This window comes from Haliotis cracherodii, unplaced genomic scaffold (assembly GCF_022045235.1).
Source record: "Haliotis cracherodii isolate W230 unplaced genomic scaffold, xgHalCrac1.p SCAF_3, whole genome shotgun sequence".
Lineage (NCBI taxonomy): Eukaryota > Metazoa > Mollusca > Gastropoda > Lepetellida > Haliotidae > Haliotis > Haliotis cracherodii.
In genome coordinates, this window is record NW_027266286.1 from 22,362,792 (window position 1) to 22,378,990 (window position 16,199).

A 16,199-nucleotide genomic window follows, 5' to 3' on the forward strand; every position below is an offset into this window, starting at 1 on the left:
TATGTGTGTCACGACGTCTCTCAATATACAGAAGTATTTCGACATGCACTGATCGGCGTTGGCCACCTGTTGAACAGTATTGACATTGGACACTCTTATCTCAGTACTGCAGCTTCCTCTTCACTGTAACGTACTTACATCAGCGCCTACACCACCGCAACAACAGCAAGACCGCCTACATCACCGACAACAATAGCAACAGCACAGCATCAACAGCTACAACATCTACATCACAGCAACAACACCTACAACCCCAATATCAACAGCAACAACACCTACAACCCCGATATCAACAGCAACAACATTTACATCATCAGCATCAACAGCAACATCACCTACATCACCGTCCACAGCAGCAACACCTACATCACCGGCATTAAATGCAAAACACACACACACACACGCACGCACGCACGCACGCACGCACGCACGCACGCACACACACACACACACACACGTATATATATCACCGGCACCTACAACAAGAGTTACACAACCGGCATCAAAAGAAAAGATACCAACATCACCAACATCTACTGTGACATCGCTATATGGCTGAAATAATGCCGATGCGACGTTAAATTTTAACTCACTCATTCCACTGCGACAATAACTACAAATCCTCATCTACATGAAAAGGACTTACATAGCCGACAGTAACAGTTTACATCATCGTCATCTACAGCAACAGCTCTAACATCACCGACATAGAGAGCAACATGACTTACGTTGCCTGTATCAGCAGCAGCTTTGCAGCAACAGGGAAGCTGCTGACTCTCTGCGGTCATCTTCCCGAGTCAAGGGAGTTAACTGACTGTAAAAGTCCGATTTCCACCCTTGCCGAACTAGACTGGAGTTTCGGGGCTTGATCGTAGCGCAACCAGTGGCTATTACGACTTATGTCTCTTCTATGTCTCTCCTATTGACCAATCAGATTCCTCCTCTCATACCACTTGCATTTGCTTCAAATAAAATGTCGTCGCCAAGTGAAGACGATCTGATCGACAATCAAATTCTATATTGTAATAAAACGGGTCTTACTTTGCGAAGTATATCAAATCACGTGAGCCCCTTGATTAAAAACGTGAAATGATTAGGAAAATATATGTTGACTCTGAGTTGACGGTATGCATACTCTGCAAATCCAACAATCGACCTAAATCTGCGCCAACCGGATGTAGATTCCGTTACGCTATTTTGATTGGACTATGCATAGACTCGTTGGTCCAGCCAAAATATGACTTATTCCAGCCTAGGTCGGCAAGGGTAGAAGCTGACTTTTATAGTCAGTTAACTAACTACCTTTCCTCGGGAAGATGGTCGCGGTATCAACGTTCAAAATGTCTACGATTCAATGCTCATCGACAACTTAAAAGATATGTATAAATTGATAAGATGATGCCAAAATATGACTTATTCCAGCCTAGGTCGGCAAGGGCAGAAGCTGGACTTTTATAGTCAGTTAACTACCTTGCCTCGGGAAGATGGTCTGCGGTATCAACGTTCAAAAAGTCTACAATTCAATGCTCATCAACATCTTAAAAGATGTGTATATATTGATAAGTTGATGTCGGCTGAAAGACCCACTACCCGGATGCACGTACACCAAGTGACATGTCCATCAGTATTCTTCAACGTCTTTTCCTTTGCGTATCTGTTTTAATGTGGATGTTGCCATAGTTACATAGATCACTTGTACCGTTAAGTTCAGCTATTCTGAACAATTGCAGTGTAAAAGTCAGTAACATGTTGACGGTTTGAAGTAGGACATATGTCACCACGAGTGCCTATCAATCTACTAATCCATCTATTGGTCCAGAACCACATATGTCTACTAATCCATCTATTGGTCTATTGACCAAGAGACCCATCGATCCAGTGATTCTCATCTACTGACCAAGAGACCCATCGATCTAGTGGTTCTCCTCTACTGACCAATAGCCCCGTCTATATAGTGGTTCTCCTCTACTGACCTAAAGCCCCGTCGTGACCGATAGCCCCGTCTATCTAGTGGTTCTCCTCTACTGACCTAAATCCCCGTCGATCTAGTGGTTCTCCTCTAGTGACCAAAAGCCCCGTCTATCTAGTCGTTCTCCTCTACAGACCTTATGAAGATATCTCATACAGACTGACATATCCTAGAAGACTTGATATCTCATGTGTCGTACAGGACTGATATCTCACATGTCACACAGGACTGATATCTCATATGTCGTACATACCTGATATCTCATGTGTCATACAGGACTGATATCTCATATGCCGTTCAGGACTGATATCTCATATGTCGTACAGGACTGATTTCTCATGTGTCGTACAGGACTGATATCTCATATGTCGTACAGGACTGATTTCTCATGTGTCGTACAGGACTGATATCTCATATGTCATACAGCACTGATATATCATGTGTCGTACAGGACTGATTTCTCACGTGTCGTACAGGACTGATGTATCATAGGTCGTGCATGACTTATATCTCATGTGTCGTACAGGACTGATATCTCATATGTCGTATAGGACTGATATCTCATATGTCATACAGGACTGATATCTCGCATGTTGTATGACTGATATCTCGCGTGCCATACAGGACTGATATCTCGCGTGTCATACAGGACTGATATCTCGCGTGTCATACAGGACTGATATCTCGCGTGTCATACAGGACTGATATCTCATATGTCGTACAGCACTGATATCTCATGTGTCGTACAGGACTGATTTCTCACGTGTCGTACAGGACTGATTTCTCACGTGTCGAACAGGACTGATTTCTCATGTGTCGTACAGGACTGATTTCTCACGTGTCGAACAGGACTAATATCTCGCGTGTCGTACAGGACTGATTTCTCATGTGTCGTACAGGACTGATATCTCATGTGTCGTACAGGACCGATATCTGCTGTATGACTGGTCTCTCACCAGGAGTGATGTTTATTACAGTTCTGATATCTCCAAAGGGCTGATATCCTCTTTGTGTGAGTGCTGTGATGTCTATTTTCAGTATTATCGTCTTTTCATGAGCTCGTCTGTCTCACTGTTCTGTGGAAAGATCTATTATGTTTTGCAATACTATGTTTGTTTCCTCGTAATCTCAATATTGTCTGTACAAAATTATATTTATATATTCTGAGCGTGTCTTTCAAATGTGTACGTGAAATTATTCAGTATTTATCTGTTCAATGTCAAAATCTGTGATAGTATTTATATACACATTTTTATCAAGTTGCATTATGACTTTGTGATGAAATTAATTATTTCTGAAGGAAAGAACTCATGCGTTTGTTGTCATTTCACCGGAATAGAGCGTACTGTGTGCATGTGTGTGTGCATGTGTGCGTGTGTGAATGTGCGAATGTTTGCGTGTGTGCATGTGTGTGTGTTCGTGCATGTGTGCGTGTGTGCATGTGTGTGTGAATGTGTGCGTGTGTGTGAATGCGTGCATGTGTGAATGTGCGTGTGTGCATGTGTGTGTGCGCGCGAGTGTGAATGTGTGCGTGTGCATGTGTGTGTGCGCGCGCGTGTGAATGTGTGCGTGTGTGAATGTGCATGTGTGCGTGTGAGCATATGTGCGTGTGTGAATGCGTGCGGGTGTGCATGTTTGCGTGTGTGCATGTGTGTGTGTGCGCGCGTGTGAATGTGTGCGTGTGTGGATTTTTGTGTGTGTGTGTGTGCATGTGTGCATGTGTGACCATGGAGCACGCAAAGACGCCAACATGTGGGTCTACTTAAACAAAAGACAACAACAATTTGATGTCAAGATTTGCTATATTTTGTCAAAGTATTCTATAAAACGTAACAAACTTGACTTTAGGGGGGTTTCCCACACAATAACGGTTCGCAGTAATTATGTGCTTGCCAGTCGTCTGAGACATGGCGAATTTCTATGGCACCCCAAATTCGTTGTGCTTAGGTGCGTCCTTTCGGCGTGCCAGAAATCTATGATCGGAATTGTGAATCTCGATTCTCCTGATTATGTTTCTTAGCTTAACAGCACCACACCCGTGGCTAGTTTCACCAAAGAAGTAAACATTTCAGACATCTCCCACATCAAGCTGACACATCGTGATATAATTGATATATTGTTGAAAACGGGTTAAACCCGACTCCCTCAAATACTATTAAGTGCTACATCCCATAACGTCACATTTCAGGAATAATGACTGACTAAAATATCAGTTCACAAAGTGGTCTTCAGCAACCCATCGGGATCGGGTGGTCAGGCTCGCTGACTTAGTTCATGCATGTGATTGTATCCCAATTGCGTGGACCGATGCTCATGATGTCACTCACTGGATTTTCTGGTCCAGACTAGATTATATACAGACCGTCGTCATGTAACTGGAAAATTGCTGAGTGCGGCGTTAAACAACAAACAAACAGTTCACAAAGTGCACACCTCATTTCGATCGGGCTGTTGTAACATGTCAGCTCACGTGGTCCAGTCTACGATAGTAGCTGTTGTAACATGTCAGCTCACGTGGTCCCGTCTACGATCGCAGCTGTTGTAACATGTCAGCTCACGTGGTCCATTCTACGATTGCATATGTTGTAACATTTTAGCTCACGTGGTCCAGTCTACGATCGCAGCTGTTGTAACATGTCAGCTCACGTGGTCCAATCTACGATCGCAAGTCTACGTGGTCAAGTCTACGATCGCATGTGTTTTAACACATTAGCTCACGTGGTCCAGTCTACGATCGCATATGTTGTAACATTTTGTAACGGCAAATGACGAATGTAAACCAATACTAGAAAACCTTTACATCTCGTAACCAGGACCCCCTTGCACAAAACGATCTTAGCGCTAAGACTATCGTAATCCTATGTTAGTGAGTGAGTGAGTTTGGTTTTACGCCGCTTTTAGCAATATTCCAGCAATATCGCGGTGGGGGACACCAGAAATGGGCTTCACACATTGTACCCATGTCGGGAATCGAACCCGGGTCTTCAGCGTGACGAGCGAACGCTTTAACCGCTAGGCTACCCGACCGCCCCGTAATCCTATGTTAAAGTAAGGAGTTAAGATCATCTTACGCTAAGATCGCTTTGTGAAAGAGGGCCCAGGGCCCAAATCATATACTCCACATTTCAGTCAGCTAAATATTGAAATTTTTCATGGAGATTGTACTTGTGTATTCGTCCCTTCCTCACAATGAAGAACCCCACATTGTCTCCGTAAAGTTTTGAAAGAATGCTACTCATTGCTGATTGGTCAAATCGATGACACGTGCCGTAAGTCCTGACCTTCATCCTGCAGTCATACACGCTAGATGGCGCGGGTGTCTTATACAGGTACATGCACTTGGGGGAGAAGGCGCAGGCCAGCCAGGGGGACAGGATGGCGTGCTGGGTGTAGAAACTGTTGTGCCATAACAAGAACCCGCCCTCCAACTCCCGGAAGCGGGACATGAGACATGACGTCACTCCAAAATAGTCGTACATCCGGGGATCTGTGTGAATGGCTGTGGAGATGGATGACGTGGAGACCATCATGCCACGCTCTCGTACTTCCTCGAGAACTGACGTGAGATTTGAAGTTGTGAACCTGACAGAAGAGTCGGCCCAGATGACGAAGTCCGACAGTGGGAGATGAGCCTGTGAGAGGAAGGGGGGTATTTGTAGTAGTGCAGTCATGACATGTTGACCACAAACATGTATTTACATTGTTTTGTTTTGTTTGTTTGTTTGTTTGTTTGTTTGTTTGTTGTTGAAAGCCGCACTCCCAGCCATATCTCAGCTATTTGACGTCGGTCTGTAAATAATCGTGTCTGGACCAGACAATCCAGTGATTGACATAATGAGCATCGATCCACGCAATAGGGATCAACGACATGCATCAACCAAGTCAGCGAGCCTGACCGCCCGATCCCGTTAGTCGCCTTTGACGGCAAGCATAGTGACAATCCAGTGATTGACATAATGAGCATCGATCCACGCAATAGGGATCAATGACATGCATCAACCAAGTCAGCGAGCCTGACCGCCCGATCCCGTTAGTCGCCTTTGACGGCAAGCATAGTCGCCTTTTACGGCAAGCATGGGTTGCTGAAGACCTATATATATTCTACCCCGGATCTTCCCGAATGCATTGATTGGTGGTGGAAATACGCAATCTCAACGCCAGATTATCCGACGAAATTGATACCATTGGACGTGAAAGGTAAAAGAGGTGTATGAATCACTAAAAATCAGTGATGACACCAGGTGTTCGCGAGAAGGGAAACCATGTACTGTCCTACCAGTATCACCCGCTATTCACACAATCAGTGTTCCAAATTAAAGATTCATTTGAGAATTTTAACGTTTTGTAGATTTCTGTGCATCTGCAACAAACATATTAAGACATATTTTGCATTTTTGCTTCTCATGGATTTTAGAATGTTATCAGTTATCTAGAATTAGGTGATTATTCTGACCCCATCTTCGCTAGACAATGGGTTCAAACATACCACAACAAACAATTGTCACAATGGCTAATATCAAAGCAGGAGCTTGTGAGTAAATGTTAACATGTCACCTCGCGTTACCTGAAAGATTTACTCGTGGAGGGATTTTTCAACCAAGCATACCCACACGTATTCATTTCATGCTATCTACCCGTAGCAATGTTCACCAAAAGACATTCAATTTACTCCTGTCGACAAACACACGTGTATTAAGACGGAACGAGCTTCTTAGGATGATCACACCCACCTCTATGGTGAATACATCAACCTCTGGGGTGAATACACCAACTTCTGGGGTGAATACACCAACCTCAGGGGTGAATACACCCACCTCTATGGTGAATACACCCACCGCTGTGATGAATAGACCAGCCTCTGTGATGAATACACCAATATCTATGGTGAATACACCAACCTCTATGGTGAATACACCCACATCTATAGTTAACACACCAACCTCTGTGGTAAATACACACGCCTCTATGGTGAATACACCCACCTCTATGGTGAATACAGCAACCTCTATGGTGAATACATCAACCTCAATGGTGAATTTCACACACTTCTGTGGTGAATACATCCACCTCTATAGTGAATCCACCCTCCTCTATAGTGAATACACACACCTCTATGGTGAATACACACACCTCTATGGTGAATACACCCACCGCTGTGATGAATAGACCAGCCTCTGTGATGAATACACCAATATCTATGGTGAATACACCAACCCCTATTGGTGAATACACACACCTCTATGGTGAATACACACAACCTCATCTTTATGATGACCACGCCTTCCATTGTGAGGGTGACACCAAACCTATACCGACCACACCTACCTGTATGATGGCTGACTTCCAGGCATATGACTTGAGGTTGGAGAAGACGGGAGGAAGCTGCGAGAAGGGGAAGCTCCTCAACTGGCACTGGGGGCAGTGGTTCTGGAACTGAGGCAAGAAGGGAGCAGTATGATGAGATGTCTGTATGTTTCCAAAGCAACAAGAAACTGCATATTTACATATTTACATTTACATATTTATATAGCGACGTGCATGCACGTGTGTGTGTGTGTGTGTGTGTGTGTGTGTGTGTGTGTGTGTGTGGCTGCTTGTACTAATACGGACTGATGCCGATTTATAGTGCTAGCTCACTGTGATACCATGCTGCAGTTTAACATGAATACCCCACTCAGACACAGTATACTGACTCCGAGCCGACCAGTTCTTGTTTTAGCCCCTTAATGGCGAACGCCAGACAGGGTAACTACAAGTACCATCTTTTAACGTCTTTTGGTATGACGCGGCCGGGGATGGAACCCCGGACCTTCCGCTCTCCAGGCGGACGCTCTACCACTAGACCACGGAGGCGGTCCGACGTTAAAGAACAAAATAAACATGACTTTAGCAGGATTGAGAATTCACTCACGGAATGTCGCTGTTTGTCGTTGAGGCCAAGGTCATACACGTAGAACCGGAAGTCCAGCTGACTGGGGAACACCTCCTCCACGAGGTTCTTGATGAGCGGCTGACCCTCGAGGTAGTGGTTGGCGGACACACCCGTCAGGAAGGTGACACTGGTCTTGTCTACTGATGGGTCAGTCATGTTACGCAGCACCCGCAGGTATTTGGCCGGAATCACGTGTTGGCGACGGAGCAGATCACGCAAATTTTCTTCCGGTGGGTGAAGGAAGCTGTCGGAGCACGTGTCATCTACACATGGTCGAACTGAAAACATTTATGAACAAACATATTTTATTAATTCGTGAATGTTTGTACAGTATGACCATCTCTGAGATGATACATCAGATACATCAGTGGGTTAGACTAGTTGTTAAGCCGTTTGTTTGTCAAGCAGAAGTTCGGATTTGAATCCCCGCATGAGTGAGTGAGTATGGTTTTACGCCGCTTTTAGCAATATTCCAGCAATATCACGGCGGGACACACCAGAAATGGCCTTCACACATTGTACCCATGTCGGGAATCGAACCTAGGTCTTCGGCGTGACGGGCGAACGCTTAAACCACTAGGCTACCTGACCGCCCCTCCCCCACCTCCCTACATGATAACAATGTGGCTGACAATTTGTAGTGGTGCAAACCATGATATTGATGACTGTTTACTAAATCGTCGTAAAGACCCGATTATTATCTCACCAACGCCCCTGCCACTTTGCTGAGCCTGATACCACTGACACATGGTCCCTAGGGGGCACGGGTGGCCCAGTCGTCTAAGGCGCCGCGATTCGCTGTGCAGAGTTGCGTCCCTTGGGCACACCAGAAACCTGTGATTGTGGGTTCGAATCCCGGTTCGCCCCGATTATGTTTCTAGGTTTGTCAGCACCATACCCGTGCTCGTGGGTTTCACTCTAGTGGTAAATGTCTGAGACCTGCATCAGTTCGGGCTTTCCTCCCATATTAAGATGACACGCCGTGATATAACTGGAATACTGTTAAAAGCGGCGTTAAACCCAACTCACTCACTCACTCACTCACTCACTCACTCACTCACTCATAGTCCACAAAATCCGTGTTACTTTCAGGAGCTGCCTCCCTTGACTTACATATGCTCCTCTCTTGGGTGCAGCTCTTCTGCGGGGAAGGGAAGACGTTACGACGCCGTGACGTCAGAACTGGAACAGATACAAAATAGCCTCAGCATCAACGACATCCACGACACTAACACCATCTTTGCCTGAAACGCAACCCACAACAATGTGCTGCTGATGTCAATCTTTGCCTATAGGACCGCCTCCGTGGTCTAATGGTAGGGCGTCCGCCCGGAGACGGTTCGAGGTTCGGGGATCGATTCCCGGCGCGCCATACCAAAAGACGTTAAAAGGTGGTACTTGTTGTTACCCTGTCTGGCGCTCGGCATTAAGGGGCTAAAACAAGGACTGGTCGGCTCGGAGTCAGTGTCTGAGTGGGGTATTCATGTTAATCTCAGTGAGCTAGTACTATAAATCGGCAACAGTCTGGACTAGTACAAGCAGACACACACACACACACTCTATAAGTGCAATAATTTTGGACGCGACGTTAAACCCCATTTCACCCCACCTCACCTTTGCCTATAGTACACATCCCGGTAGTACTCACCATCAAGCTTCTTCTTGTATAAACCTACAAGTCTGTCAACAACATTGTCGCTGTCGTCATCCACGACCTGGCGCTGTCTGATGACACCCCTGACGTCTCCGCCATGTTTTCTATGTCTCTCACTGTGTGTTTGGGGGCTTTTTCTTGCACGGCGGTCTTGATCTGTATGACGTAGGTCTTTCAACCACAAAGAATATTCATGTTAAACAAGTTTGGTGCGCAGTCCGAAATATCAAATACCAACAATGATAAGTCATAAATAAGTGAGTGAGCTGGGTTTACGCCGCTTAACAGTATTCCAGTTATATCACGGCGTGTGAGCTTGGAAAGCCCGAAAAGACGTTTACCGATTCGGTGAAATAAACGAGCACGGTATGGTGCTGGCAAACCAAGAAACGTAATCGGGTCGAACCGTGATTTGAACCCTTAGGTTTCTGGCCAAGAGATTCAACACTGCACAGCAAAATGTGGCGCCTTAGATGACTGGCCCGTGCCCCTGATAATATAAATAAACGGAATAAGCAAAAAAGAATAATCAGCATTCTTTTACAGCCGACTTTAATTGACGTTAGATACGAACACCATCATACAGTCTGTGTGTTGACATAATGTTTACCGTGAAGGAGGTCCTGTGGGTGCGAGGGCAGGTTCCTGCCGCCTGCAGAAGCCTGGGTGCCTGATGTCTGCAGTATTGTGACGAAGTAGAATAACGTCGCCACCAGCAGCAGAAACACCGGTGCGAGTAACGGACGTCTACCTGCAATAAACATCGCTTGTTGCAAAACCTATGTAGAAGCAGACTACTATAGAAGTCAGTGTTTACAGTGGCAGAAACACCACTGAAGTCACGGACAGTAACAATGCACAATAATGTTGCTACGACTGTTGTCAGAGAACCGTAGCAGACCTGCCATTGATGCCAATGTATCGTAGCAGACCTACCATTAATGTCAATGAACCGTAGCAGACCTACCATTGACGCAAATGGGCAGAAGCAAATCTACCATTGATGTCAGTTAACTGTAGTCAACCTACAATTGCTGTCAATGAACCGGTAGCAGATATTCCAATGATGTCCAAGGACAGTGATATGACTGCAATTTGTGAGTAAAGAGTCTCGATGTCCCAGACACACTGCCAAACAGTGCACCTCGATGTTCCAGACACACTGCCAAACAGTGCACCTCGATGTTCCACAGACACCCTGTTAAACAGTGCACCTCGATGTTCCACAGACACCCTGTTAAACAGTGCACCTCGATGTTCCACAGACACACTGCCAAACAGTGCACCTCGATGTTCCAGACACCCTGCTAAACAGTTCACCTCGATGTTCCAGACACACTGCCAAACAGTGCACCTCGATGTTCCACAGACACCCTGTTAAACAGTGCACCTCGATGTTCCACAGACACCCTGTTAAACAGTGCACCTCGATGTTCCACAGACACACTGCCAAACAGTGCACCTCGATGTTCCACAGACACACTGCCAAACAGTGCACCTCGATGTTCCAGACACCCTGTTAAACAGTGCATCTCGATGTTCCACAGACACCCTGTTAAAAACCAGACACCCTGTTAAACAGTGCACCTCGTTGTTCCACAGACATCCTGTTAAAAAGTGCACCTCGATGTTCCAGACACCCTTTTAAACAGTGCACCTCGATGTTCCAGACACCCTGTTAAACAGTGCACCTCGATGTTCCACAGACACCCTGTTAAACAGTGCACCTCGATGTTCCAGACACCCTGTGAAACAGTGCACCTCGATGTTCCAGACACCCTGTGAAACAGTGCACCTCGTTGTTCCAGACACCCTGTTAAACAGTGCACCTCGATGTTCCAGACACACTGCCAAACAGTGCACCTCGATGTTCCAGACACCCTGTTAAACAGTGCACCTCGATGTTCCACAGACACCCTGTTAAACAGTGCACCTCGATGTTCCAGACACCCTTTTAAACAGTGCACCTCGATGTTCCAGACACACTGCCAAACAGTGCACCTCGATGTTCCACAGACACCCTGTTAAACAGTGCACCTCGATGTTCCACAGACACCCTGTTAAACAGTGCACCTCGATGTTCCACAGACACACTGCCAAACAGTGCACCTCGATGTTCCAGACACCCTGCTAAACAGTTCACCTCGATGTTCCAGACACACTGCCAAACAGTGCACCTCGATGTTCCACAGACACCCTGTTAAACAGTGCACCTCGATGTTCCACAGACACCCTGTTAAACAGTGCACCTCGATGTTCCACAGACACACTGCCAAACAGTGCACCTCGATGTTCCACAGACACACTGCCAAACAGTGCACCTCGATGTTCCAGACACCCTGTTAAACAGTGCATCTCGATGTTCCACAGACACCCTGTTAAAAACCAGACACCCTGTTAAACAGTGCACCTCGTTGTTCCACAGACATCCTGTTAAAAAGTGCACCTCGATGTTCCAGACACCCTTTTAAACAGTGCACCTCGATGTTCCAGACACCCTGTTAAACAGTGCACCTCGATGTTCCACAGACACCCTGTTAAACAGTGCACCTCGATGTTCCAGACACCCTGTGAAACAGTGCACCTCGATGTTCCAGACACCCTGTGAAACAGTGCACCTCGTTGTTCCAGACACCCTGTTAAACAGTGCACCTCGATGTTCCAGACACACTGCCAAACAGTGCACCTCGATGTTCCAGACACCCTGTTAAACAGTGCACCTCGATGTTCCACAGACACCCTGTTAAACAGTGCACCTCGATGTTCCAGACACCCTTTTAAACAGTGCACCTCGATGTTCCAGACACCCTGTGAAACAGTGCACCTCGTTGTTCCAGACACCCTGTTAAACAGTGCACCTCGATGTTCCAGACACACTGCCAAACAGTGCACCTCGATGTTCCACAGACACCCTGTTAAACAGTGCACCTCGATGTTCCAGACACCCTTTTAAACAGTGCACCTCGATGTTCCAGACACCCTGTTAAACAGTGCACCTCGATGTTCCAGACACCCTGTTAAACAGTGCACCTCGATGTTCCAGACATACTGCCAAACAGAGCACCCCGATGTTCCAGACACACTGCCAAACAGTGCACCTCGATGTTCCACAGACACCCTGTTAAACAGTGCACCTCGATGTTCCAGACACCCTGTTAAACAGTGCACCTCGATGTTCCAGACACACTGCCAAACAGTGCACCTCGATGTTCCAGACACCCTGTTAAACAGTGCACCTCGATGTTCCACAGACACCCTGTTAAACAGTGCACCTCGATGTTCCAGACACCCTGTGAAACAGTGCACCTCGATGTTCCACAGACACACTGCCAAACAGTGCACCTCGATGTTCCACAGACACCCTGTTAAACAGTGCACCTCGATGTTCCAGACACCCTGTTAAACAGTGCACCTCGATGTTCCAGACACCCTGTTAAACAGTGCACCTCGATGTTCCAGACACCCTGTTAAACAGTGCACCTCGATGTTCCAGACACACTGCCAAACAGTGCACCTCGATGTTCCAGACACCCTGATATTCAAGACACCCTGCTCCAACTGAACAGCGTATTCCATATCAATCTTGAGATAAGTCATTTCATTGTCCCATTCCAGGGTTTACTTAAAATATGAATATGTACAAAAACACATACCTAAAACACGTGGACCTGACGTCAAGTAGCGGAATAACCCCATCATTGACGTAATTCACCTGAAACACGTGATAGTAATAATGATAATGACAACAATAATAACAATACGCCAAATATACCACTTAAAAGAAAAGGAAGTTCCCGGTTCTTCATATCACTATACACTAGTTACTAACAGTCACTATAAGACAACCGCCTCCGTGGTCTTGTGGTAGAGCGTCCGCCTGGAGAGCGGAAGGACCGGGGTTCGATCCCCGGCTGCGTCATACCAAAAGACGTTAAAAGATGGTACTTGTTGTTACCCTGTCTAGCGCTCGGCATTAAGGGGCTAAAACAAGGGGCTAAAACTCCACTCGGAGTCAGTATACTGTGTCTGAGTGGGGTATTCATGTTAAACTGCGGCATGGTATCTCAGTGAGCTAGCACTTTAAATCGGCATCAGTCCGGACTAGTACAAGCAGCCACACACACACACACACGTACATGCACGTCGCTATATCAGTGCAATAATCTTGGACGCGACGTTAAACCCCATTTCACCTCACCTCACCTCACCTCACCTCACCTCACCTCACCTCACTATAAGACAGGTGAGGCGAGGTTAAATGGGTTTTAACGTCGCCTCCAAGATTATTGCACTTATATAGCGACGTGTGTGTGTGTGTTGCGCCCTTGTACGAGTCTGTACTGAGGCCGATTTTATAGTGCAAGCCCACTTAGATACAATGCTGCAGTAAAACATGGATACATGGATACTGAGACAGTGACGATATAGAGTGACAGTATAAAGCCCACCAGTCCTTCTTTTAGCCAAGCGCCAGACAGTGTAACAACAAGAAACATCTTTTGGAATGACGCGGCCGAAAGACGGGTTGGCGGTGGGTCACTTCTTGAGACTTTGTGTCGGTGGGGAAGAGAGACGGGTGGGCGGTGGTTTACTTCTAGAGACCTTGTATCGGTGGGGAAGAGAGACGGGTTGGCGGTGGGTCACTTCTTGAGACTTTGTGTCGGTGGGGAAGAGAGACGGGTGGGTGGTTGGTCACTTCTTGAGACTTTGTGTCGGTGGGGAAGAGAGACGGGTGGGCGGTGGGTCACTTCTTGAGACTTTGTGTCGGTGGGGAAGAGAGACGGGTTGGCGGTGGTTTACTTCTAGAGACCTTGTATCGGTGGGGAAGAGAGACGGGTGGGCGGTGGTTTACTTCTAGAGACCTTGTACCGGTGGGGAAGAGAGACGGGTGGGCGGTGGTTCACTTCTTGAGACTTTGTATCGGTGGGGAAGAGAGACGGGTTGGCGGTGGTTTACTTCTTGAGACTTTGTATCGGTGGGGAAGAGAGACGGGTGGGCGGTGGTTCACTTCTTGAGACTTTGTATCGGTGGGGAAGAGAGACGGGTTGGCGGTGGTTTACTTCTTGAGACTTTGTATCGGTGGGGAAGAGAGACGGGTGGGCGGTGGTTCACTTCTTGAGACTTTGTATCGGTGGGGAAGAGAGACGGGTTGGCGGTGGGTCACTTCTTGAGACTTTGTGTCGGTGGGGAAGAGAGACGGGTTGGCGGTGGTTCACTTCTTGAGACTTTGTATCGTTGGGGAAGAGAGACGGGTGGGCGGTGGGTCACTTCTTGAGACTTTGTGTCGGTGGGGAAGAGAGACGGGTTGGCGGTGGTTCACTTCTTGAGACTTTGTGTCGGTGGGGAAGAGAGACGGGTTGGCGGTGGGTCACTTCTTGAGACTTTGTGTCGGTGGGGAAGAGAGACGGGTGGGTGGTTGGTCACTTCTTGAGACTTTTTGTCGGTGGGGAAGAGAGACGGATTGGCGGTGGTTTACTTCTAGAGACCTTGTATCGGCGGGGAAGAGAGACGGGTGGGTGGTGGGTCACTTCTTGAGACCTTGTATCACTGGGGAAGAGAGACGGGTGGGTGGTGGTTTACTTCTTGAGACCTTGTATCACTGGGGAAGAGATGGGTGGGCGGTGGGTCACCTCTTGGGACTTTACATCGATGGGGAAGAGAGACGGCTGGGAGATTGTTTACTTTCGGAGATATTGTATCAATGGGGAAGAGATACAAGTAAGTCACTCTTAAAATAAAACCAGTGTGAACTTCCCCGTGCAGAGGGAAGGGAGATAACCCAGTGTTGCAGGGGTGGCCAATATTACGAAATTCGGGCAGACATGTACAGATACAGGGTCAGTGATGGATTTGTATCCTCGCACCGAATACCTGTCTGGGTTACACATGACTGACTGACAATGCTGGTACACGCACCAACGCATTTACCTGTACACAAACACGGGTATACGGGCCAACCAGAATACCTGTATACAAATCCGGGTGTAGGGACCAACACATGTTTCAGTTGCTAAATACGGGTCCACTGAACAAACAATCAGTTCATATATGCAGGTCAAATGAAGGACGCATTTATAGTGCTGAGTAATCCGGGTACACGGACGTTAGATATAGAAAATAAGGGTGTATCATGTCATTATTAATTAGTCTTAGACATGATGTCACTACTCACGTCTCCACCCACGACTGCACACTTTGTTAGTACAGACAGGCATGCAACATCCCGGGGACGGTATATTCCTACATGTGCCGATAACAGCCGGGTAGATCAAAACAGTTGATACAAAATACTGCGCACTGCACAGGTAGATGTCACACACACAAGATAAGGTCTTCCTGGTGTCACTCACGCAGAACGCTAACTTCAACAAGCTCTACGTCAGCTGGGGCTGTATCATGAAAACACAATGGCCGCCTCCTTAAACAGTTTCCTCCCTATATCGGGTGTCCCACTAAACTACAGATACACACATACAGCTACGGGTGTGCCCGTTCTGCCTAGACGTTTCTTTGTTCTGCTCACAAAGCATGTTCAGGGGCCCGAAAGCTTCTTGGAAGCAATCGTCGTACCCCAAACTGTATTCGCAATAGACGACCCTAAGTGTATAACGGGTAGACTGGGCTGGTTAGACAGGTGGGGAGGT

General features: G+C 47.0%; 1 protein-coding gene across 2 annotated transcripts; it reads right to left on the minus strand.

Annotated features, from left to right (window-relative positions):
* Positions 1-3,758: 3,758 nt before the first annotated feature.
* Positions 3,759-16,199, minus strand: LOC139475012 (uncharacterized). Of its 2 annotated transcripts, none has more exons than XM_071258223.1 (8): positions 15,906-16,199; positions 13,209-13,267; positions 10,166-10,306; positions 9,550-9,726; positions 9,015-9,083; positions 7,881-8,179; positions 7,295-7,402; positions 3,759-5,601 (listed from the first exon to the last, which is right to left on the minus strand). In XM_071258223.1, the coding sequence occupies exons 2-8, from the start codon at positions 13,252-13,254 to the stop codon at positions 5,095-5,097; spliced, it is 1,347 nt and encodes a 448-aa protein (XP_071114324.1). In that variant the 5' UTR covers positions 13,255-13,267; positions 15,906-16,199; the 3' UTR covers positions 3,759-5,094. The 2 variants fall into 2 exon arrangements, with proteins under 2 accessions (XP_071114324.1, XP_071114322.1); XM_071258221.1 differs by having other exon boundaries at positions 15,728-16,199.

Excerpts from the sequence above, each read along its gene's own strand:
- LOC139475012 (XM_071258223.1), bottom strand. The coding sequence starts at position 13,254 with ATGATGGGGTTATTCCGCTACTTGACGTCAGGTCCACGTGTTTTAG. Across the intron at positions 9,084-9,549 it reads ATACAAGAAGAAGCTTGATG|TTCTGACGTCACGGCGTCGT; the intron begins GTGAGTACTACC and ends TATCTGTTCCAG. Across the intron at positions 7,403-7,880 it reads ACGACAAACAGCGACATTCC|TTCCAGAACCACTGCCCCCA; the intron begins GTGAGTGAATTC and ends TTCTTGCCTCAG.